This window comes from Misgurnus anguillicaudatus, chromosome 15, assembly GCF_027580225.2.
Source record: "Misgurnus anguillicaudatus chromosome 15, ASM2758022v2, whole genome shotgun sequence".
In the NCBI taxonomy this organism is placed as follows: domain Eukaryota; kingdom Metazoa; phylum Chordata; class Actinopteri; order Cypriniformes; family Cobitidae; genus Misgurnus; species Misgurnus anguillicaudatus.
The window spans coordinates 35,825,719-35,850,957 of NC_073351.2; the positions used below are offsets into that span (position 1 = coordinate 35,825,719).

The 25,239-nt window shown below is 38.1% G+C and overlaps 1 protein-coding gene across 1 annotated transcript in view; it reads right to left on the reverse strand.

The window, feature by feature from the left end:
• Positions 1–19,392, reverse strand: part of LOC141349753 (semaphorin-7A) — a 28,317-nt gene extending 8,925 nt beyond the window's left edge. Inside the window, exons 1-11 of the mRNA XM_073853894.1 lie at positions 19,142–19,392; positions 12,722–12,852; positions 12,200–12,241; positions 11,595–11,699; positions 11,443–11,518; positions 7,909–7,998; positions 7,680–7,819; positions 6,572–6,732; positions 5,990–6,108; positions 4,667–4,837; positions 2,097–2,218 (exon numbers count right to left, since the gene is read on the reverse strand). Coding sequence (XP_073709995.1) covers positions 2,097–2,218; positions 4,667–4,837; positions 5,990–6,108; positions 6,572–6,732; positions 7,680–7,819; positions 7,909–7,998; positions 11,443–11,518; positions 11,595–11,699; positions 12,200–12,241; positions 12,722–12,852; positions 19,142–19,229 — 1,245 coding nt within the window. The 5' untranslated portion in view covers positions 19,230–19,392. The remainder of the gene's footprint in view (positions 1–2,096; positions 2,219–4,666; positions 4,838–5,989; positions 6,109–6,571; positions 6,733–7,679; positions 7,820–7,908; positions 7,999–11,442; positions 11,519–11,594; positions 11,700–12,199; positions 12,242–12,721; positions 12,853–19,141) is intronic.
• Between the last annotated feature and the right edge of the window lie 5,847 nt (positions 19,393–25,239).

A 25,239-nucleotide genomic window follows, 5' to 3' on the forward strand; every position in this document is an offset into this window, starting at 1 on the left:
TGTGCGAGCACTGCACTGGACACATACGTTCACGGGACTGCTCAGTGGAGGAAGTCCGAGCAGCTATTTGTGTGCTTTGGTTCACCCAGAAAAGGTTTTACCGGTGACCAAGCAGACTTTGAGCAGATGGATAGTAGATGCTATCTCACTGGCTTATGAACATCAGGGCTTACCCTCACCTGTCGCTGTGAGGGCCCACTCTACCCGGGGTATGGCTGCCTCTAAGGCCTTAGGGTCAGGCGCCTCTCTTGACGTGTGTAATGCGGCCGGTTGGTCTTCGCCGCTCACCTACGTCAGATTTTATGGTCTAGACCTAGACCCCTGTAGGGTCCCAGGTTCTTTGCCTTGACTGTGTTCAGTTATACACGCTACAGGCATTTGGTAGTATGGAAGCGTGGGCATCCCGTTCCCCAAAGCGTTGCTATGGCGACGCAGCTCGAGTTCCTCGAAAGGGAACGTCTCGGGTTACGTAGGTAACCCTGGTTCCCTGAGAAGGGAACGAGACGCTGCGTCTCCATGCCATACTCCCTGCATCCCTGTAGGCACTTGCTTCGGCACTGGTAGCGAGTGTGTTTGTGTGGGATGCCTTCTTATACCCTTGGTCCGCACGGCATCCAGCCTATATCCAATCATCAAATTATTGATTATGTGTTACACGTGCTTCAGATCAGTCACGCCGAGGCGTTCCCCAAAGCGTTGCTATGGCGACGCAGCGTCTCGTTCCCTTCTCAGGGAACCAGGGTTACCTACGTAACCCGAGACGTTTTGTGTCATCATCTGCTTTACAAAAAACAATACTTTTATTTTTGTAAGTTATTAACATTGTTTTTTAGTAAAATTGTAGTAATCATGGCTTATAAATGATCATTTTAATGTGTAATGCAACTATCATGTTCTTTATAAGTAATTTATTTCACACAGTACAAAAGTGGAAAGGGTACAGTATATAATATATAAATAATAAAATGACACAAGCAATGTCTAGATCTCATCACCATAACCTTTTTATATACTAATACATGAAACATATCATTTAAAAAGACATCCATTGTAATTTTAACAACGTTCTAACGGCATAAATCATAACGAGATTTTGTAGGAATTGTAAGAAGGCGCTAAAAAAACTACCCGTGAGGAGTTTTTTCAGCCAATGGAATCACGCGGGTTCCTAAGGGGGCAGAATTGCTCATGATACCTGTCTTCCTGAATTTCGTAATAAACATACAAAAGCATGTCAAAACCGCACACTTGTTTCCCCCTCGCAATACGACTAACATTAGTTTAAGTAGCTGAGGCTCACCAGAAGTCTTACACAAAGGAGCTTAAAGATGCCGCGCCCACATTTACATAAAAAATAAGGTGGATTCATTCATAGAAAATAACGCGTTCTGTTTTTAGATTCATCACGTGACACAGAGCTTCTCATCCACTGTGCAACCTCCTTAAGAGTTTTATTGTACTGTAAAGTCAGACTTATAAATATATAGCACCACAAGTCACTGACTCTTTCATTGTTGTATGGTTTCAATTGTCCCCACAAAGATAAGAATACCAGTATTTTTTTGACTTTGTGGGGACATTTTGAGGTCCCTATGAGGAAACAAGCTTATAAATCAAACAGAATGATGTTTCTTGAAAGTGTGAAGTAGCAGAAAGTTTTCTATAATGGTTGGGATCAAGGTTTGGGTTAGGGGAAGGGAATATAATAGAATATACAGTTTTACAATATAAAAACCAGCATGGAAACCAGAATGTGTGTGTGTGTGTGTGTGTGTACCTGGTAATTATCACGTTGTGGGGACCAATTGTCCCCACAAAGATAGGAATACTAGTGTTTTTGTGACCTTGTGGGGACATTTTGATGTCCCCATGAGGAAACAAGCTTATAAATCAAACAGAATGATATTTCTTGAAAATGTGAAGTAGGAAAAGGGTTTCTGTGATGGTTGGGGTTAGGGAATGGGGTAGGTAAGGGGAATAGAATATACAGTTTGTACAGTATAAAATGCATTACGTCTATGGAATGTCCCCACAAAACATGGAAACCAGAGTGTGTGTGTGTGTGTGTGTGTGTGTGTGTGTGTGTGTGTTTTAACCTCAGACTCGTCTAACAGCATACTGCTGATGTGAGTCACGTTTGGAAACGGCCGAAACTCTGCGATGATGAATACTGGATCATCTGTAGGATTTTCTAAGACTTTATGGATCTCTCCACTTTCTGTGAAAAAAATCAAAATGTTTAATATTAGACGTGTAATTATTGTTGGAATTACCACAGAAGACATTTTAAAAGACTGTTATATTTACAGTATACAGAAATAAAGGTACTGGGGCTGTGCCCTTTTATAAAGCACATCTTTATACCTAAAGAGTGCATATTGGTACCTCAAAGGAACATTGTTGTACCTAAATGGTATACATTAGGACCTTAGACAGCTTTTTTAACTTCATTACTGACATAACAGATCATCTCTATCCCAAACTATAAAGAAATAATCTACCTATTAAACAGTATGCTGACTGAAATGACCTTAAGTTAAAAGTCACTGGGTCTCATTCATGAAACACGAGCAGAACGAATTTTTGTGTAAATCGTTCGTAAAGTCCTTTTGGCGTACATTTTCGGATTCATGAAAATGTTCGTATTTTCCAAATGTTAGTTGGTACGAAAGAAATCTACACCTGCTCCCAACCACGCGTAAATTGTGCGTTTAACATCCGAACGTTTTGCTCATCAATAAGGCTGTATTTTAATTCACCGTAATCATGTACATATACACAGCATTTTGTAAAAAATATTATACAGTAATTATATACGTTTTTTTCTTTTAACTTTTATGATAAGCTCCAGTAATAGCATCTGCAAACGGAACACTTTAATCAAATAAATTATTGATTTCAGTAGGGCTGGGCAAACAAAATTGTTAAGGAAATTGTTTCCTATAAAATGACCAAAATCAGGCATAACACATTTACAATGGCTTATATTTGGCAGAGCGCTGCGCAAAAGGCGTATTTTCAGAGACCGCGCTTGTCGAGAATGAAGGTTAATTAGTCGTTTCAGGCTACCCATACCCGTTCTTTTGTGAAAAGTTAAATCTGCTCAAATGTAAACTGCTTGTGTATTTCCTCTAAAATTATATTTTTTTATTAAGATTTTTTCGAAGTGAACTAATTCGTTTTTTTGCAGAACCATTTTTTTTCACTTGTGGGACTGTTCGATTAACAGATGAAATTTCATTAACAGCATCTGTAATGTGCTGCCAAGCTTCCTTTTTTTAGGACCTGAGACGCCACTATACGCTTGAAAATAAAATTTGCCTTTTTGAACGAACTTCTGATAATAAACTTCAATTTCTGCATCTGATAAATGTTTCTTTTTCATTTGCTTCAAAAGACATATGTTGAAATCCTTCGTTTGGTGTCATAATATAATGCCCATATATAGTTTTCAGTCGGATTTAATGGTCAGGATTTATGGTAATTGAGAATAAGCGTGCACGCGCGTCCCATGTACGATTGATAGGAATTCATTAACACATACACACATTTAACTATCAAATCTGACGTTTACGAAGTATTTGTGAATCAGGAGGAGAGTTTTCGGGAAGGTCTGTTTACGTGCAAATCACTCACATATTTACTCATATATTTACGAATATTTCATGAATGAGACCCACTGAGTTTAGTGTTTCACATAGGCAGTGACATAAATAGTTAAGTCTGAGGTGTTGCTAATGCAAATAAGCACAAAACTACACAATTAATTGAGTGAAGATGTTTTGTGTCAGGATCCTCAATAACAGGCGGTGTTTGAAACAAAGTTACTGTAAATTTTTTACATTTACAAATAATGAGGTATTAAATATTTTACTGAAATCCTGAGATTTTTAGATAATGTAGACTTCTTTTTGTATGTAACATTATGTGTTGTGTGTTATTATAACGTTAGATTAACTAACTCATATCACTTGACTCTTACCTGTCATACTTAATTTAGAGAGAAATCTGACATTAATGAATCTTACAGACAAATCAGAACAGAAAATAGCAACAGATAATTTCTCACATTGTCATCAGTAAATTTTATGACATCTACAGTAAATGCTGTATTATCTTATGTTGTCAGTCATGAAATCCAACCATTGGTAAACATTTTAGGTAGTTTTAGCCTTACTAAAAATGCTGGTGATGGCTGGCAACTTTAAAAAATGCTGGTGAAGAAAGAGTTAATATCAGGGGTGCAAACTCATCAGAGTTGAAAAAGGTGACAAAGACACAAGCGTTCATATATATATATTTATATTTGAACATTTCTCAACTTTTAAAGCGGCAACTTGTGTGTCAGCCAATTAGATCACCTTATGCAAATTACCTAGGCAGAGCCAGACAATTATGTTTATGAAAGACCGGAACATGTGTAGCGGCACTGTGATTGGCTGTTGGTCACGCTTCAGACAAGCCTTTCGTTAACGCTTACGCCCTGTGTGAATGTACCGTAACAGTGTCATCAAGCTGCTGCCGTTAGCGGCAAAGATGACATATTGTGCCTTTAAAGACACAGAACGGTTAAGAGAAATCCCGCAAACACTCAGTAGAGAACGTTAGACAGAAATCTATCTCAGTATCTTATCAGATTATATTAATACTGATGTAGAATACATACCTAAAGCCAGAAACAGTACTGTTCTGTTCTCTAGTCTCTGCACCTGGATGTGTGTGTAATGATGGTGTTTAAACAGCAGGGGTTTGTTCACTGGCATCACCGAATCTTTCACTTCTGGACGCTCTTTCATAAACCTCAATATATCAGGACTTAGACGAGTGCTGTCATCAACACACTGCGTGAAAAGATAACAGATCAAATCTCATGACAGACCTGTGAGACATTAGATGTTGTTAAGTGATGAGGCGTGATGTCAGCTTTAGATTTTAAACAACAGCTGCATCCAAAACCACCTACTTCCAAACTAGGCGAAAATCAGTAGGCGAGGCGAATAGTACGTCCAAATTCATAGTATTCGAGTATAATTTTGGAGGGTGCATTTGATGGACCCTTTACTATCCTGTGAGCCCCCAAGAGAGAAGTCACGCAATGAAGAAGAAGAAGAAGGAGGAGGAAGAAGAAAAGGAAGAAGAAGAGGAAGAAAAAGAGGAAGAAAAAGAGGAAGAAGAGGAAGAAGGAGGAGGAAGAAGAAGAAGAAGAAAATGAAGAAGAAGAGGAAAAAGAAGAAGAAGAAGAGGAAGACGAAGAGGAGGAAGAAGAAGAAGAAGAGGAAGAAGAGGAAGTAGAAGGAGGAGAAGAAAAGGAAGAAGAAGAGGAAGAAGAAGAGGAGGAAGAAGAAGAAGAAAAGGAAGAAGAGGAAGTAGAAGGAGGAGAAGAAAAGGAAGAAGAAGAGGAAGAAGAAGAGGAAGAGGAAGAAGAAGAGGAGGAAGAAGAAGAAGAAAAGGAAGAAGAGGAAGTAGAAGGAGGAGAAGGAGGAGAAGAAGGAGAAGAAGAAGAAGAAGAGGAAGAAGAGGAGGAAGAAAAAGAGGAGGAGGAAGAAGAAGAAGAGGAGGAAGAAGAAGAAGAGGAAGAAGGAGGAAGAAGAAGAGGAAGAAGAAGAAGAAGAAGAGGAGGACGAAGAGGAGGAAGAAGAAGAAGAGGAAGAAGAGGAAGTAGAAGGAGGAGAAGGAGGAGAAGAAGAAGAAGAAGAGGAGGAAGTAGGAGGAGGAAGAAGAAGAAGAAGAAGAAGATGAGGAGGACGAAGAAGAAGAAGAGGAAGAAGAAGAGGAAGCAGAAGAGGAAGCAGCAGAGGAAGAAGAAGAAGAAGAAGAAGAGGAAGAGGAGGAAGAACAAGGAGGAAGAAGAAGAAAAGGAAGAAGAGGAAGTAGAAGGAGGAGAAGAAGGAGAAGTAGAAGAAGGAGAGATGTCATAATTTTCAAAAATGTCGGAAAGCAGTAACACTAATATAAATACATAAGGAAGCCCGTTGTTGGGTTTAAATCTCACACTGTCCAGGCCGATGGTTCACAGGAAGTTTCATGTTTTTAATCTCCATGAATTTAGAGGAACTGAAGATTCTGCTGATTTCAGTCATCTTATATACACACACGGCACTCATGTTCCTGGATTAAACATAAATATGTAAATAGGCACTCTCTCCTCAAACCGATCTCAGATTTGGAGCTTTTACACACATATTCTCACCTACAAACACTTATATTTACATTCTGTTATATAATAACAGTTATTTTAATTAATAAAAGTTGGCTCGAATGCATGTTTTATAAAAACTCTAAGTCTAATCATTTAGAGAATTTATTGTGCACCTCCTCAGAGCAGTCTGAATGTCTCAGAACAGTTTGCTGGATGTAAAGGAGGAGTTAAAGTCAACAACTTCCACCAATCCATACTATTGTTTTAGGACCCCTGGTGGGCGAAACTTAGTATTGTAGTTTAATTATTAACAAAGTTACAAAGTACATATTATATCTAAGTGTGTTCGCTAGGAATCAAACCAATGACCTTTAGCAATGTTAACACAATGATCTACAGGAACACAAAATGATTGATTATGTTTTCATTTACCAGATGTTTCTGAAGAGGGCATAAATCTTGGTGTCATTGTCAACAGTGGCCACATCTATAAGCTGGGTGAAGGACAACTCCGGAGCTCCACAGGACAGACGGGTGTAGATCATAGATGTCCAACTGAATGGAAGGACGTCTTTAGATCCTCCTTTGTCATTCTGAAACAGATCAGGTTTAAATATTTTAATGCTAATACAATGATACATGCACATGAACATACAGGTGTTGGTCATATAATTAGAATATCATCACATTTTTTAATGGGTTTTGTTTTACAATCCTCTCCTCTCTTGCTATGCTTCTCAATGAATTACAGTGAAATGGCACTACATCCAAAAGCCAGGGGGCGCTCTCGTGCAGAAACTCAAAATGCGCTGCAGACAAAGAACAATACACACGCAGCTATGATGACACGCAGAAATGGCTGAAGGATATATTTATATTGCTGTTCTTCAAAGCTTTTCAGGTATTTTCATGATAATAAAGAATATCTATAATTATGTTTGACGAGTGTTGCTTTTTCAAATGGATGTTATAAACGATTCAAACTAACAGCGATTTCAGATCGATAAGGACTTAATGATCAAAAGCCGTAGTACATGAAATAGCTATAAATAAGATCGGCTGTCCGATTTAGAATAGTGATTGGCCACGTATTTTTAGTGGAGATCGGCATTGATCGGAGCATCCCTACTTTTTTACCACATCTTTTCCTTCCCTTCGCCTCTTGAACCTTTATACAAAATTAAAAATTTCTGAGATACTAAATTTGGAATAATTCATGGTATTATTATAATCATCAAAATTAAAAGAAATAAACATTTGAAATATATCAGTCTGCATGTAATGAATATAATATACAAGTTTTTATACAAGTCACTTTTTGAATGGAATTAGTGAAATAAATCAACTTTTTGAAGATATTCTAATAATATGACCAACACCTGTATAGTTCATGAGTTACACTGGCTGCTTTTGTTTCCTATGTCAAAACCCAATAGAAAAACACATAACGTGTCTAATGTTATGAATCTCATTAAACTGAAACTGCAGCAGAGCAAAACCATCATTTGACACTTCTCAGTTTTACTTCATTATTGTTTACCATACAGATCTGTGAGACTCGTGGGATCCAGGTATCAAATTCAGAGCCTCCATTGTCACTTCTGTGTTTCTCTGTGAAGAATGAATAAACCTTGTCCTTGTCTTGACCATTACCAGCAACCAGCTTCACATACTTCTGCTCTGTACGTCACATCACAAATACAGCATTAATATTTTAAACATTGATATCTGAATGAATGAATGATGAAGTGAATGATCTCTCCTCTCACCTGCTACAGGAGAATAAGGCCAGATCTTGGCACCTGTTTTTCGGTTTATCTGGTACAGTCCCAAAGTAGACTTGCAGTACAACATATCACCTGACAGATCATGGGATTTTCAATAGAAAGTATAAAGTTTAATGTTATAAAACAGATAGTTCAGACATCATAAACTCATTGGATGGTATGTTCAAACTCATTTAGATAAAAGTCATCTTAGGTTTATTTATCGTTTTTCACCTCCGGTCTGTCACATTTAAACTTCTAAAATAAGCAGTTTTTACAAAAGTTTGAGTCTGTGAACTTTTCTACACAGGCTTACAGGAATAACGCACCGCTGCCTACATTTCTGCATAACGTCAAAGACATTTTTCCTGGTAAATATGCATCTTTTTGATTGTCCAATAGAGGCACTGGAGGTGCTTGTTTTACTCCGTTTTCATTAATGGTTACAAAGTAGACAATACTGGGGCCTCATTTATAAAGTGTGCATATGCATAAAATGAGGATGAAAAGATGTGTACGCCACTTCAGACCAATGACTGTGATCTATGAATGTGCGCACCTGTACGCAAACTCTGAGCCATGCCTGTAAATGCAAGCCACAGTGTGTTGGGGAAAGTTACTTTTAAAAGTAATGCATTACAATATTAAGTTACTACCCCAAAAACTAACTAATGCATTACTTAGTTACTTTTCATGGAAAGTAATACTTACATTACTTTTTAAGTCACTTTTGTGTTACTTTTTCTTATTTGGCTAAGTTTGATTTCTTTGCAGGTGTTTTTTTATGATTGAGAAGTTCTGCATTCAAAAATAGCATATTTCCGTCGCAAAAATGTCAAGCTATGGCTTGCCATCTCAGTTTCTGACTCAAACTGTTTCAACTCAGGCATGCACATGTAAGAGCTGAATGGTGGTGCCAAACCCTGACAAAAGGTATTTCCTGAAGCCAGCAACAAATGGCTGAATCCACAGGAAACCGCTTCCTAATTCCTTGTTGAATTATCATCTGAAACCCTCCACAAAGAATTCACATCTACCCCGAAACCTTCCTCAAAGAATTCACATCTACCCCCCAAGACAGTTACCCCATGGTGTGGGACAGAGTCACACCCGACCACACTTTCTTGTCCCCCTCTCCTCATGTTTTATAAAAGCAATACATTCTACATGTACAAAGAATGTGAAACTTGTTTTGTTTGGTGTTTAATGAAGTGTTTTAATGCAAGTGGTACATTTGGGTTTGTTAATATGACAATAGGATTCAATGTTAATCTGTGACAACAAATAAGTAAACTTAACCTAATGTTGGGAGACAACTCCTAACTTAGACATGTTGACCAATCACCCACTGTATGTATATTAGGCTACACCCCTGATTTTACAACAACCAATCAATACCAAACTCCTATATGCTTTGTTCTCTGGTTATTTAAGGAGATGTGTAGAAGACTTAGGCGGGACTTTCAATATCGAGAAATGCACCCCCATGATGCTGTCCTGGCACAGCATCATGTATTTTATTTTACTTTGAGGAATCTGTAACAAGATCTTCATCTCATTACCAGGTATGCAATGGTTTTTCGTTTGATTTTCGTATTTGAATTGGAATGTAAATTGGCTTCTGAATTATGTTTTTCTTACCTGGTAAATAAATTGTTACATTTGCATTCATTCTAATCTTCTCTGTATCATTGACTCTTCTAAGTTACAATAAGTATTACGATATCCTTTGTCACCATAAATCTATAACCGGGGTGTAAATTCATGCTAATTGTCTATACCGATGAACTAAGATGTACAGCCATTACTTTACTATATGTGGGCTATCAGATGATAAGTCAGGACCTCTAATCAGTATCTCTACTATAATTATAGTTTCTGAGTTCTGTATTAAGTTGTATATAGTTGGCTGGGGTTGCGTAAGTATTTTATAATAATAATGAAGGGCACGCCAGCATGGGGCAGTTGCTTCAACCATTTCCTCTGGTTACACGGATAGACTAATTATTTAACCCTAACTAAGTTGTGTTTAATTGTGATGATTATTCGAGGGCTATATAAGTCAGGACCTCTGGTGTGGTTGAGTTTTATGTTTCAGAATCCGCACAACGGCCGGTGTGGGCTGATATGATATTGGTAATCGAATGAATGAGTTCAATGTTAACATGAGTAAATAGAATGATCAAATGTTTATCCAAATTCTATATTTATATCAATTTGATTCATATTACAATACGTTTTATATCTTTGGAGTCAGGTGTAAAGTTGCGTAACGTTAATTTGTCTTTATAAGCGCCGGAAAAGACCGAACGCGCGATAACCCTTCGTTTGGATTCCGTCCTTGGGCCAAACGGATGGATGGGGTCATATTTGGACCCCTTACACACACATTACACTGACTACGTAAAATAATAATGTGTACATTTATAAAGTAATGCGTTACTTTACTCATTACTTCAGTAAAGTTATTATGTAATGCCTGTTACTTGTAATGCGTTACCCCCAACACTGCAGACGAACGCTGATAAGTACAGTAGATGCCAAATAATTTCACTCATATCATACATTAGATCCATGTTATCATGAAGATTAAATCCAGTGTTATTTGTGCTTGTATTGAGTAATAAGTAATTCATATACAGTGAAGTATTTGAACACCCTGCTATTTTCTCCCACTTAGAAATCATGGAAGGGTCTGAAATTGTCATTGTAGGTGCATGTCCACTGTGAGAGACACAATCTAAAAAAATCCAGAAATAACAATACATGATTTCCAACTATCCACTTGTATGATACAGCTGCAAACAAGCACCTGAACACCGATCTATCAGCTAGAAATCTGACCCTCAAAGACCTGTTAGTCTGCCTTTAAAATGTCCACCTCACTTATTATCCTAAATTTGATGCACCTGTTTGAGGTCAAAATACAATTTCACCACAAGATGGGGGAAAATCCTAATTATTGTCCCTTTACAAAGACAAGCTGGTTTTAATTTTTATTTTGTGTACTGTATGTGTCTGCTTCGTAACTTTATAAAAGTCAAAACTTTAAAAAACCAAAGCCTTTAATGGGCATTTCATCGAAAGATGCAGTGATATGTACCATGAGCAATGTATTTTAGGTTATGTAGAGGTACGTGTGGCAAGTCATCTTGGGATATTTGGGCCTTTAGAGAAAGTAACAGTGAAAATTACGATATTGTTATTCACACAATTGAACATTAACAAACAGTTATAGGTTTGGTGTCAGCCAATAACAGTAGATTTTCATATTATGTAAATAAATGATATCTTATGGACATGAAATGATATCAAACTGCCTTTTGCAGCTGGTTTCCATCTTAACTTCAGTATTCCCCAGGTGAGCAGAATTAACAGCCCTGTGTTTCAACACAAAACCCTGAATGGCATCATCACTTCATTATTTCATTATGCTCTCAATTCAGTGTAGTTTTTCAATGTACTTTCAAATCTCTAATCCTAAGTGTTAAAACTGTAACTCTGGTTATGTGTCTTGTTAAAGAGATTTTTACTCACCGATGAGTAATGAAGGATCATTCATATTTAATTCATAAGTGAATTCGAAGCCGTCAACTAAAGAATAGTCTAAGTTCTGAAATAAAAGATGAAATTTTATTTGATTACAGTGAACACAAGACTAAAATACAAATGGTAAAAACAAGACATACCATGTTATAGCACTTAGTTTTTTCACCATTAGTTCCACACATGAACAGGAGATTTCCATCGACTCCATCACTGATCAGAGAGATTGTGTGCTTAGACTCACACTTCTAGATATTAACACATAATTATATGAGATTCAATAGGTCAAGCAGATCGTTTTTGATATCACACACAATTTTTTAAAGTAATTTTTTGGGCAGAGAGTACAGGGAAGTACATGGTGAAGAGAGGGGAAATCTGTACCACCAAAAGTGCGTCTGCCCTGCCCACTACACCCACATCTGAGATTTTATTTTGCGTTTCAGTCCTTATTATTTTTAAGATCTTGCAAGGTGAAAAGTATTGAGATTTAGGGGCGGTTTCCCAGACAGAGTTTATTCTAGCTTCAGACTAAGATGCATGTTTGAGCTGCCTTCTTTTTAAAACACCTTGCACTGAGAAATCTTATCATATATCATGGTTTTGTCTCAAAATACACACCTGTATTGTTTTTTGTCAGGTGTTTTTGTAAAAAATGTCCTAATAGAACTAGTCCTGGATTTATCTAAACCCTGTCTGGGACACCGCCCCATTATGTTTTATTTATATTAAGATTCTTAATACTTACTTCATTTTCTTTACATTCATCCTTAAACTGAGCAACATTCACCTAAACATAAAGGCACAGATATGAACCATATAACTATATACAGCAGTTAAAATAACACTTAGTAAATAACCTAGCTAACCCTTAGCTATGTATACTGTGTTTGACTTGATTAGACTAGTTCTAGTGTACTTATGTATTGCTTCTATTGTTTACCTCATTTGTAAGTGGCTTTGGACAAAGGTGTTTGCTAAATGACTAAACATATTCTTTTTTCTTACTATGGAAGTGAATGGGGCTCATGATTGGTTTGGTTTCAAACATTCCTCAAAATATCTTCCTTTGTGTTTATCAGAACAAAGAAATTCATACAGGTTTGTAACAACATGAGAGTGATTAAAGAAGACAGAACTTTCATTTTTGGGTGAACTATGCCTTTAATAAAAGACATAATGAACTCATTTTCTAATTAAATTTCACACTGCTATTATTTTGATTACACCCCTTACGCAACAAGTATTGTAAATGCACTGTATGAAGTACCTGTATGTCTCGTGTTGAGGTAACAGGAAAGAGATTCTCATCATCTCCAACCCAAATTATTCCACTTGAGGTGCTTCTGACCAGTTTTCTCAAACCACTTTGACTGTGTTTAGTAGTATAGTGTGTAATACCTGAGACAGATGAGATAAATAATAGCTCAGTTTAGGGTGGTGTAGCACGCTGGTTTTAGCTGGTTACGCTGGTTTAGGGGGGAGTTTAGACACTAATTTCATTCATAACACACTGACTTAAAAAATGATTTGAATGATTTTCCACATAAAATGTAGTTCTTCATATAGAATACTTGTATAGATACACCTTTTCACTTTATTGAAAGCATTTGTAACAAAAATGATTCAGAAATTAATCAAAATTTCTTTCTTTTATATGAATAGACTTGCAAATTACAACCAAAAGGTGAAAAAAAGAGGAAAAAAGCTCCAGTTGCAATGATAATAAAGAATAAATAAAAAATATTCTACACATTTGTAAGGGGGTTGCTTTAAAGAAAGCGAGTGAAAAGTGAATCCATATGCAAAAGGTGTTTTATTGTAAAATCCCAAGAAGGGCCAGCAAACAAATCCATACAGGGTAAATCCAACAATCGTAATCCAAATATCAGGCTAGGTTCAGGGCAGGCAGAGTAACAATCAAAATCCAAAAACAGGCACAGGTCAAAAATACAGGCAGATCCAGGTAACAGATAACAGATTCAGGTACAGATAAACAGACTAGGTATTGGCGATGTAATAATCAGCCAGGAGCAGGTGAACAGGATGTGACTTATATACAGACAGACAGGAAGTGTGAACTGTGACATGGCATGATGTATATCAAAATAAAAGCCAGAACAGGATGTCAAAATAAAAGTCCAAAATACAAAAATACACAGAACACAAGTAAACACAGAACAAAACCTTACAGAACCCCCCCTCTAAAGGGCGACTCCCAGAGCCCAACATTCAAATAACAAAGTCCAAATAGAGGGTGGGCAGGGCAGTTCAGGAGAGGTCCTGGGTCATAAGGCCAGGATGGTCCAGGGTCGTGGGGCCAGCATGGTCCCGGATCATGAGGCAGATGTGGGCCCGGGTCATGGGGCAGGTGTGGGCCCGGGTCATGGGGCAGGTGTGGGCCCGGGTCATGGGGCAGGTGTGGGCCCGGGTCATGGGGCAGGTGTGGGCCCGGGTCATGGGGCAGGTGTGGGCCCGGGTCATGGGGCAGGTGTGGGCCCGGGTCATGGGGCAGGTGTGGGCCCGGGTCATGGGGCAGGTGTGGGCCCGGGTCATGGGGCAGGTGTGGGCCCGGGTCATGGGGCAGGTGCGGGCCCGGGTCATGGGGCAAATGCGGGCCCGGGTCATGGGGCAAATGCGGGCCCGGGTCATGGGGCAAATGCGGGCCCGGGTCATGGGGCAAATGCGGGCCCGGGTCATGGGGCAAATGCGGGCCCGGGTCATGGGGCAAATGCGGGCCCGGGTCATGGGGCAAATGCGGGCCCGGGTCATGGGGCAAATGCGGGCCCGGGTCATGGGGCAAATGCGGGCCCGTGTCATGGGGCAAATGCGGGCCCGGGTCATGGGGCAAATGCGGGCCCGGGTCATGGGGCAGGCTTGGACCTGGGTCATGGGGCAGGCTTGGACCTGGGTCATGGGGCAGGCTTGGACCTGGGTCATGGGGCAGGCTTGGACCTGGGTCATGGGGCAGGCTTGGACCTGGGTCATGGGGCAGGCTAGGAGCAGGATCAAGGGGCATAAGTGAAGCTTGGTCATGGGGTAGGAATAGACCCAGATCACAAGGAAAGGAAGGATCAGAGTACACTTCCGCCTCCGCCTCGGTGTCCTCTGCCTCCTTCCTGTGTCCGGGTACTACCCCCCCCCCCAAAAAAAAAACTTGGAAAAGCTTCCGTGGACCAGGGTGATGATATTCCAGATGGTAAACCAGATGAATCAGAATAGTCAGTTGAGCCAGGTGAATCAGACGAGACAGGTGAGCCAGATGAATCATGTGAATCAAGTGAGTGAGACGAGTCGGGCAGATCAGACGAGTCGGGCAGATCAGACGAGTCGGGCAGATCAGACGAGTCGGGCAGATCAGACGAGTCGGGCAGATCAGACGAGTCGGGCAGATCAGACGAGTCGGGCAGATCAGACGAGTCGGGCAGATCAGACGAGTCGGGCAGATCAGACGAGTCGGGCAGATCAGACGAGTCGGGCAGATCAGACGAGTCGGGCAGATCAGACGAGTCGGGCAGATCAGACGAGTCGGGCAGATCAGACGAGTCGGGCAGATCAGACGAGTCGAGCAGATCAGACGAGTCGGGCAGATCAGACGAGTCGAGCGAATCAGACGAGTCGAGCGAATCAGACGAGTCGAGCGAATCAGATGGGTCAGATGAATCAGAGCAGTTGGATGAATCAGATGAATCGGATGAGTCGGATGAATTCAGTGGTTCGGATAGTTCAGATGCAGGGCCTTGAGAAACCTCGGGAATAACAGAGCAGAAGGCAGACCAGACGCACCACAGGGCTATGGCAAATTCAGGCAATATTGAGTCAATGAAACATACCTCTGTGGTCGTTGCTTCAGGCAGGGTGGCCATCTGGACGTCAGGTGCTGGGTGAGTAGTAGCCCTCATGAGTGCAGGTGTGGTGGTGATGATGGCTCTCTGTAATTCAGGTGCAGGGATAATGGTAGCTCTCTCAAAAACGGGTGTGGGTGCAGAAACAGGCAGGATGGCGGCCATTTTGGGAACAGGCAGGATGGCAGCCATTTTAGGGACAGGCAGGATGGCGGCCATTTTGGGAGCAAGCATGGACAAATCAGGCATGACATTAACAGGTTTGGGGAGAACAGGCATGAAATGGCTTTGTGTGTTGTGTAAATTCACTGGAGGTGTATCCGCAACACCCACAGTAAATGGTGAACCACACAACAGCAGTGCAAAGTCAATATAACTCTCCAGGGACCAGGCAGACATATCATGTGGCATACACAAGCGCAACCATTCATCAAGAGCATTGTAAAAAATCGGTTTCAATGTGTCCTCATCAAAATGTACCTGATTCGATAATTCCAGAAAGTCTTGAACATAATCATCAATGGGCCGGTGGTTCTGACGGAGTTCAAGCAGGGCAAAAACTGGTTGCTGGTGGGAAGTTACTAACCTTCGCTGGATCCGGGTGCCGGCTGATTATTCTGTAAGGGGGTTGCTTTAAAGAAAGGGAGTGAAAAGTGAATCCATATGCAAAAGGTGTTTTATTGTAAAATCCCAAGAAGGGCCAGCAAACAAATCCATACAGGGTAAATCCAACAATCGTAATCCAAATATCAGGCTAGGTTCAGGGCAGGCAGAGTAACAATCAAAATCCAAGGTAACAGGCACAGGTCAAAAAACAGGCAGATCCAGGAAACAGATTAAACAGATAACAGATTCAGGTACAGATAAACAGACTAGGTAGTGATGTTACCAGTGACACCGAAGCTCCGAAGCGTGTGTCAAAAAAACGAACCGATTTTCATTGAAGCTTTGTATCGAAGCTTGATTCGTTTTGGCAAAATCACGTGACCAATGACGTCCGAAGCTTCGTTTCACACACACCCACGTGACTGCTTCGTTATCTGATTCAAAGGTTTAGAATTGTGCGATGCGCGGCGCGCCCTCATGGGTTGTATTGGAGTATTACATTACACGGAATCGATTACTGTATAGTGAGTTTATGATATATCTAGAATATATTAGTAGTAAAAAGCCTTTTCTGCACCACTTAATACCATGATATATTTTTTAATTGGTTCACACTTTATACTTTTGAGACAAGGTCTATCCTTAATTTGTTATTTTTGTTTGAAGTACCAATCGCATGAAATGGAACGTGCTTTGGTCATGTATTTAATATAGTGTTACATTTATTTATGAATCTATCCTTAATTTGTCAATCGATTAAGTTTTGCTTTAATAATTAAATAAATACGTTGTTTGGTTGTGGAACATATTGTGATACAGCACTTTCACCAGCAGAGGTCCTCATTGAGCTCTGATTTGAAAAGCTTCGAGTAATGAACCTTTTTCCGATACAATTGGGTTGAAAGCTTCACTGCTTCAAGAAAGCTTCACTTCGCCATCACTAAGACTAGGTATTGGCGATGTAATAATCAGCCAGGAGCAGGTGAACAGGATGTGACTTATATACAGACAGACAGGAAGTGTGAACTGTGACATGGCATGATGTATATCAAAATAAAAGCCAGAACAGGATGTCAAAATAAAAGTCCAAAATACAAAAATACACAGAACACAAGTAAACACAGAACAAAACCTTACAACATTACTGTAACAACATGTAAAGTTGTTCATAATGGTAAATTACAATGATGGTTCTAGTCTGCTCTCTCTCTTTCATTTGGCCACAAGTTCTCATTAACATCACACCTGATGTCGTCTCTGCCAATGCATCTTGGAAAGTATCTTCTCTGAATTGCTCTTCTGTGATCCATATTTGCCAACAAATTCAGTTTCAAACTATCTTTTACTAAATCATGGTAATGAGATAATGGCACATGGGTGGAATTTTTAATTAAAAATGAAATTAAATTATGATTTTTTTTTTACAGTTTTTCTGAATTGCTACAACATCCTCTTTTTTAAATCAGCACTCATTTTCTCAAAACCTTAAACACAAATCCAAATGGTCAAACAAATTTCACAGAACCCCTGACTCTTCCAAACAATCCCTTCAAAACCATTTTACCTGTTCTTAAAATCAAACTAAGCTTTCAAATACGCACAGCCTACTCCTCCATGTAGGCCTATAAAAACTTATTTCTGGGTTTTTTGGCTGGTTAGCTGTGTCACACAGCAGTTTTTAGGCATTATTCTGTTTTTGTTATAAGCCAGAAATGACAAGAAGGCAGCCTCTCGCAAGCTCTCTCCCTCCCTATGGTGCGGTATATGCGCACGCGTTTTGTAGTTCTGTGTGTCATATTTTTTTTATTTGCACTGAATTGTCTGCGCTATACGCGATCTACAAATCACTTGCATTTAAAATTACACAATACGCTCCTTTGGAAGAGCATCAGTAAAGCCAATGTTGATATTTGAAATCACCTAAACAAACACGCCCCTACCCCAATAGAATCTGGACCTTCTGTTGATAGACCCGCCCCACACATACGCAACCCGGCATTTGATTTGATTTGATTGGCTATAAGTGTGTTTTGGTAGTCGGCCCGTCTCCTTTTCCAAACCGTTTTTCAAACATCGTGGACTCCGCCTTTAACGATTTATTTTCAATAGGACAAGCACAAGTGGCAACAGGTAAAAAGAGAGGCATACGATAAGCATTAGCAACGTAACTTACAACATCGTCTCATGGTATGAAAATTTAACAATAATACACAAGAAAAATTAACACGAGTAATTAATGAAGCAAATAAGATTATCGGCCATAAACAGAGTACATTGCAAGAATTATTCTCACACTTTCTGGAGAAAAGGGCGTTAGCGATTTACTCAGACCAGACTCATCCCCTGCACTACTGCTTTGAGGTCCTCCCTTCCGGGCGTAGGCTACGCGCACCATATGCCAAAAAGAATATTTTTAAAAGATCATTTATTCCATTGGCAGTGACTGTTTTAAACCAAACTTTTAACTTTTAACTAGGGCCATTATTGTGAATGTTGTATTCATTTAATTGGATCATGTATTGTGTGATTTATAATGTGTTTTTATTATTGTGGTATGTAATGTTATTATGGAATGTTTGTCGAAGCCAGTGTCAAAGATGAATTTCTGTCCAGTAAATCTGAACAGACAATAAAGTCAAATCAAATCAAATCATTATTCGGCTAATACTGTTGTCAACCTATTCACAAGAAAAATATACAATTAAATTAAAAGCCTTTTGTGTATCACCCAATACATGGTGATTCATAGACTTTGTAAATATTATGTAATTTAATATTGATAACAAAACTCAAGCTTGATCTGTAAATGCAGTAAAATTACTTTGTATTATTATTTTATTTTTATTACAATTTTTTTTGAAAATAAGTGAATTATTATTTAACCTTTACATTACTACTAATAAAAACTATACACAATAGTAAGAGCTGAACTGTTGCTTCATCCGAAGAATCATCTATTTTCATGACGTGTCCACCTAACGTTACCTCAACTCAAGAATCGTTCTCTGATCAAACGTCGAACAGCAAAGTTACCAACACGACCCTTGCCGAGTCGACGCTCGCTCTGAGACCTTATTCAGTTAAGTATTTTTGTGTCTTTTTTCCTTAACACATTTTGTAATGGACATATACTGTAACCTAAATTATAAATATTAACCTAACATTAAGCATAAATAATAGTTAGTGTCTTATTATTCACATAACATTTAACTCGCAAATAAAATCAAATGTCGTCTCACCTTGATCAGTCTTAACTCGAGGACCCAGTCTTAATGAAGAAACACAGAAAATACACATGAACAGCACAAACACACAAATCCTGTTCATCTTTACATGTAAAGCTCACGAATGCTCGTGAGTTTGATCTTATGGCGAATTCAAAGCCATGAGAAGGATAAGGAGCAGCCTTGCCCGACCCCGCCCACATATTTTCCCGCTTACATTTGTTTATCCCACCATTTTGCTCCGATCCAGCAGTAGTGGAGGGCAGAGCGAGGCTCCTGTGAAAGAAGAGCGCATTTGAAGGTCGCCTTCAGAGAGTCCTAACTTACTTACATTTCTGAAATGAGACAGCCTCAATGACGTATGCAACCTCTAGAGGACGCAACCTGTGAAACGAGCCAGTTGAACATCAATCCGAAACCGCCTCCACAGTGACACCAAGTGGTCATTTGCACGTCTTTACATGAAGCTGTCTTTGCAGGGTTTTTGACGAATTGTATCCCACAACATGTTGTTTGGTTGACACGAAGTGGTTGAATAGGAGAGTAGACGGTGTTCTCGACTCCCATGCTAGGGCCAGCCGTGTATAGCTGTTGAACGGTGACTAGCCAATCACTTTACTTTTGTTTTTTAGTAAAACAATGGCAATAAGATTGAATGAACATACTGTACAGGGAATATCTCAAGATGACCAAAAGAAATAATCAATCTATGAAATCAAGTGGCAATTTTAAAACACCTTCTGAACAAAGAACTATGGAAGAATAAAAAAGAAACAGGCTGAATAAGGCTACACAGTACTTTTTCAGTTCAGGTGCCCATGAGCATGTATACAGTACAGTTATAAGTAATAAACTACCACAGTGGTTTCAGCATGTTACAAACATCCATAACAAACAAGATACAGTTATTTATGATACACAATTACAATACATATACATTTCGAACTTTGAGTTTAGGGGTACCCAGAAAAAGCTGCAGGGAGTCCTGAGTTGTTGTTTTTTTTTTTGAAAGAGAAAAAAATTTAAAAAGAAAAAAACTCAAAAAGAAAAAAATGTAAATTGGAAAGAGAAAAAATAAAAGAAAAAAAAACGTTTGAAAGAAAAAACATTGAACGTGAAAAACATATTTTAATTTTAAGAGAAAAAAAAAGTTTGAAAGAGACAAAAAAATGCTTGTTTTTTGAAAGAGAAAACATGTTAAAGAGAAACAAAATTGAAAGAGAAAAATGTAAAGTGAAAAAGTTGAAAAGAGAACAAAATCAAAAGAGAAACATCAATTTTTTAAAAAAGAAAAAAAAATTGAAGAAAAAAATGTTTTTGAAACAGAAAAAAAACTTTAAATAGAAAAAACTTTTCACAGAAAAAACATTTTTTAAAGAGAAAAATATTTTTAACATTTAAATTGTTTTATTTAAATTCGAAAAATGTTAAAGAGGAAAAATTGAAAGTGAAAAAAAAACATTTTGAAAGAAAAAAAAACATTTTGAAAGAAAAAAATATTTTGAAAGAGAAAAAATTAAAAGAGATTAAAAAATGTTGAAGGAGAACAAATATTTTTTGAAAGAGAACATTTTTTGAAAGATTAAAAAAGGAGGGAAAAATTAAAGAGTTTTTTTTTGATGGGGAGGGGTAAAAAACACTTTAAAGAGAAAAAAAACATTTTGAAAGATTGAAAGAGATTTTTTTTGAAAGATTAAAGGAGAGAAAATAAAAGATATTTTTTTTGGGGGGTGGGGTAAAAAAAAACGTTTTAAAAAGAAAAAAATTTAAAGAGAAAAAAAACATGTTGACAGATTGTATAAGAGAATAAAAACATTTTGAAAGAGAAAAAAATTAAAAGAGATTTAAAAAAATGTAAAGAGAAAAAAAAAATTTTGAAAGAGAAAAAGGCAACTTGCAGCAATTTTTTTCTTCCTGATGTTTTTTGGCATTGCGCTACAGGGCTTAAGGTATAATTTCTATTTCTACACAAATTTCTTTAAAGAGCACCTATCTTCTGATTCACAATTTTACATTTCCTTTGGTGTAAAGTGTGTATGTTAATGATATGCAAAAGGTACAAATCCCAAAGTAAAGAATGACAGGAGTTATTATCTTAATTATGTTAGGATTCACCCCTAACTGCAGCCTCTCCATCATAATATAGGGCCTGATATTAAAGGCATATTGTTTAGGCTTATCCAGATAGGAACTGGTACTATGAGCGAGGACTTCCAGGCTTCCCGAATATAGTGTATAAATGTAGAACTCACAGTCTGTAAGTTAACTCATGTAAGCGTTGCATTGTGAGCAAATCTTTCAAACATGGTAATGAGCGTCACATTTCTGGCTGACATCAGAGGGATTCAGACCAATCACAACGTACAAATTAGCTGGCCAATCAGGGACACAGAGCTTTTCAGATTGATAAGCTTTGTACAAAATCAGAGTATTTAAGGAAGACAAGGATATCTGGAGCTACAAAAATGTACGATATGTGGAAAATAATGTGTTTTTTTTAATCATAAACCATGTGAACACATGTTTTATAAATACACAAAATAGAAACTGTGCATTGTGTATGAGCGTAGTAAAACGTTAACAAGCAGGAAAAGAAAAAGGGACATCTGCTGTCAATCAAACCAGGACTGATTTGGAAACTGAAGATCATTTGAAGAATCTGTCCAATCATATGATATGTACACAATATATTTCATGTTTTTGTGCTGTCACCAGAGGGCAGTGCGTGCATATATTTTGGATTTGATTTATAGTCAAAAGTTAGCAAAAAAAACCTGACAAAACGTCTCTTTGTGTGTGTCCTCATTTGTAAAACCACTATAAAAGTTATATAGTCAATTATATTTATAATTATATATTTAACTATATAAATAGAGTTAATTATGTTATTTAAATTGTAAATAAAATTCAAAAAGTTTTGTGTTTGTTTGGGGTATAGTGGGTGAAATCTACTAAAATCTTTAACATTACTTAAGGGTTAAGTGTTTAACTTTAGTTATATGAATATTAAAACTCAACATTTTAAAGCCTCATTTTAGATTCTCTGAATGTAAAATAAATATGTGAGATACATGCTGTACAGATGTTAGACAGGACTGTGAGACATAACCTGTAAAGCTCTGTCAGATCTCACGTTTGACATCTGGGTCTGATCTGACACGTGAGCTCAGCACACGGAAACATCAGATATGAGCATCAGACAGCTGTGACGAGTGATCAATAATCTGTACTGACAGAGAGAAAGTCAGTCACTGATGAGATGAGACAAAGAAATCTGATCATGGACAGTCATGAAAATGTTTTTCTTTCATCAGTAATGGTGGGCTCAGAATAATAAAGACAGAGTATTCTTACATGAATACTTTTATACATTAACATCATTTTAACAAGCAACAGACCTGAAGTTTACAAATACTGAGACCACAACTAAACAGACTGAAATATATGTGCAACAAAACACCATGTGTCATGAGCAGAAAAACAGACAGGCAGAATATTTAAACATTAAAATGTGGGTTTAAAGTGCAATGTATGAATATTACATCTAAAATCAATCATTTTTATTTGTTTAATTTACAGTCAAACCCTCATGAGCTGGTGTTTTGTGGTATATTTACTGATGGTGGACACAAAAGTAAAATAAAACAGTACTGCACAATGCACACTTTAAACCAAAATGTACTGTCATGATGATGGACATAACATTCATGACAAATATCTGTATACACAGTTTCAAAAACTTTACCACAGACATGCATTTCAGAAACAGTGCAGCAGTTTAGGATTTTATCCTTTTTTTTCATTAAAAAGCCAAAACAATACAGAAAACAAAATGAAGGATGATTAAAATAAAGACGAAGGTGGAAGTGGGGAGTAAAATATTCTCACATGAAAAACTATATGTGATACCATAGTATTTACTATAGTAAACTGTATAGACATCATCGTCCCAGAACGCACTATGCGCAATACATAATGGTGTAGGTTATTGATTACATGTTGGGAAGTACTGAAAATATTTAATGTTTCTATAAATGGATTTTAGTAGTAGAAGACAAATGTTAAGTATTAAAGCATACACTGAAAAAAATTATTCATTCAATTTACTCAATTATTTGAGGTAAGTGGTCACAATCAATTTATTTAAGCTACATTAAAAAAAAGTAGAAATACAAAACAAAACAAAAAACTTTTGTTTAAATGTAGCTCAAATAAATTGATTGCAACCACTTACCTTAAAAATTTGAGTAAATTGAATGAATATTTTTTTTCAGTGTACAAATCTTTATAGTCAAGAAATCGCTCTGTTTGGACATGACTCAGTTCTCGTTTCCACTTCACCACGCATTTGGTTTCAAAATACCCCCTGACTCCTACTTTTTCCTACAATGAGTTTTGTAATAATTCACATCATCAGTTTCTTTTCCAAGTTCAGTGAAGTAAGAGGTGCAATATAGGGAGCTTTAAGGGCGATTTATAGTCGTGCGTAGGTTCTACGCCGTAGCTACGGCGTAGGCTATCCATAGCCTGTGCGTAGCCTGACGTGCACCTCGCAAAAATTTTAACAGCGTGTCAGTTCTACGCAGACCGCAAGCGCTGTGATTGGTCCACCAGAACCCCTCCCGTCAGGTAAAAAAACTGATGCTGCGTCCGAAACAGCCTACATACTATATAGTACGCGAAAAGCAGTAGGCGAGGCGAGTAGTATGTCCGAATACAGAGTATTCGAAAAACAGTATGCGAAAAGTACCCGGATGACCTATTATTTCCGGTTAGATTTTGCAGTGTGCATACGATGGACGCTTCACTATCCCATGATGCCCCGGGAGAGGAGTTATCCAACGAAGACGACGAGGCATGCGGTTGTTTTCGCGCTGAAATGACATGACGTGATGACGACGTATGTCACGTGATGTAGCAACATGGCGGATGTAGTACGTCCGAATCTCATTCATACTACCAGGATTCGTACTATACAGTACCTACTGTTTTAACGCCAAGTAAGTAGGTACTTCATCTAATTCAGTACCTACTATACAGTATGCGGTTTCGGACGCAGTGTCATATGTATTTCCGTTTGTGATGGTGACAACAAAGATGAGCCAAGTTGAGGAGTGATTTAACTCAAACTGCAACAAAAGTCGCTGTTTATTTACTTCCATCATTGCTGGTTTTCTCAAATCATACACAACAAGTTGCGGTTTCTTCTTCGTTTGTGGATTAACTTGCCAAGCTTCTTCTTCTCTGACGGTTGCGCTGCTACTGTGGTTACACGCGAGAATACTGCCTACCAGCGGTTTGCGCGTGTGTTTGCACATCTTGGAGGACGACGCAAAAGTATAAATGAAAACCGACGCGGAACCTACGCCGTCACAGCTACGCCGTAGGACCTACGCACGACTATAACAAGCCCTTTACCTTTTCCGCATCCGTTCAGTCTGTAAAGGTCACGTTTTTCCTGATCCCATTTTTCAAACTTAGAGAAAATAAATCGCCTGGCAGTGAACTTTGAGCTTTATCATTTTGCTCTAACAGCAACATTATACACTAAAGAGCACCTATTTCATTGCTAATAAAACATTATTTTGTGTATCTGGTATAATACAGTGTGTTCGCGTGGTTTAAAAAAACACATTATTTACCGTACATTTTTGCAGCTCCAGATTTCACTCTCTTCATAGATTTAAAAAGCTTTGTGTCCGTGATTGGCTAGCTAATCTGTACATTGTGATTGGTCTGAATACATCTGACATCAGCCGAAAATGTGATGCTCCTTACTATGTTTGAAAGATTTGAGCACAATGCAATGTTAAAAGGAGTTAACTTACAGGCTGAGACCAAAGCTGGAGGAATTTTGATAATGTCGGTCTTGTCTACATCAACAAGTTTTATTTTACACGTGAAACATGAACACATGGGACCTTTAAAGTAGGGCTTTTGGAATCGGTTCTGATTCCTGGTTCTGAAGTCGAAAGACACTGTTGTTTTTGATTCTTTCTTTTTTCACTGATGGAGCATAGCTCTGAATTAAATACCAAATCCCTATTATGAATATACTATTAAATTATAAACCTAAACCATAATATTAGTCTAATGATATTCATTTATATGAT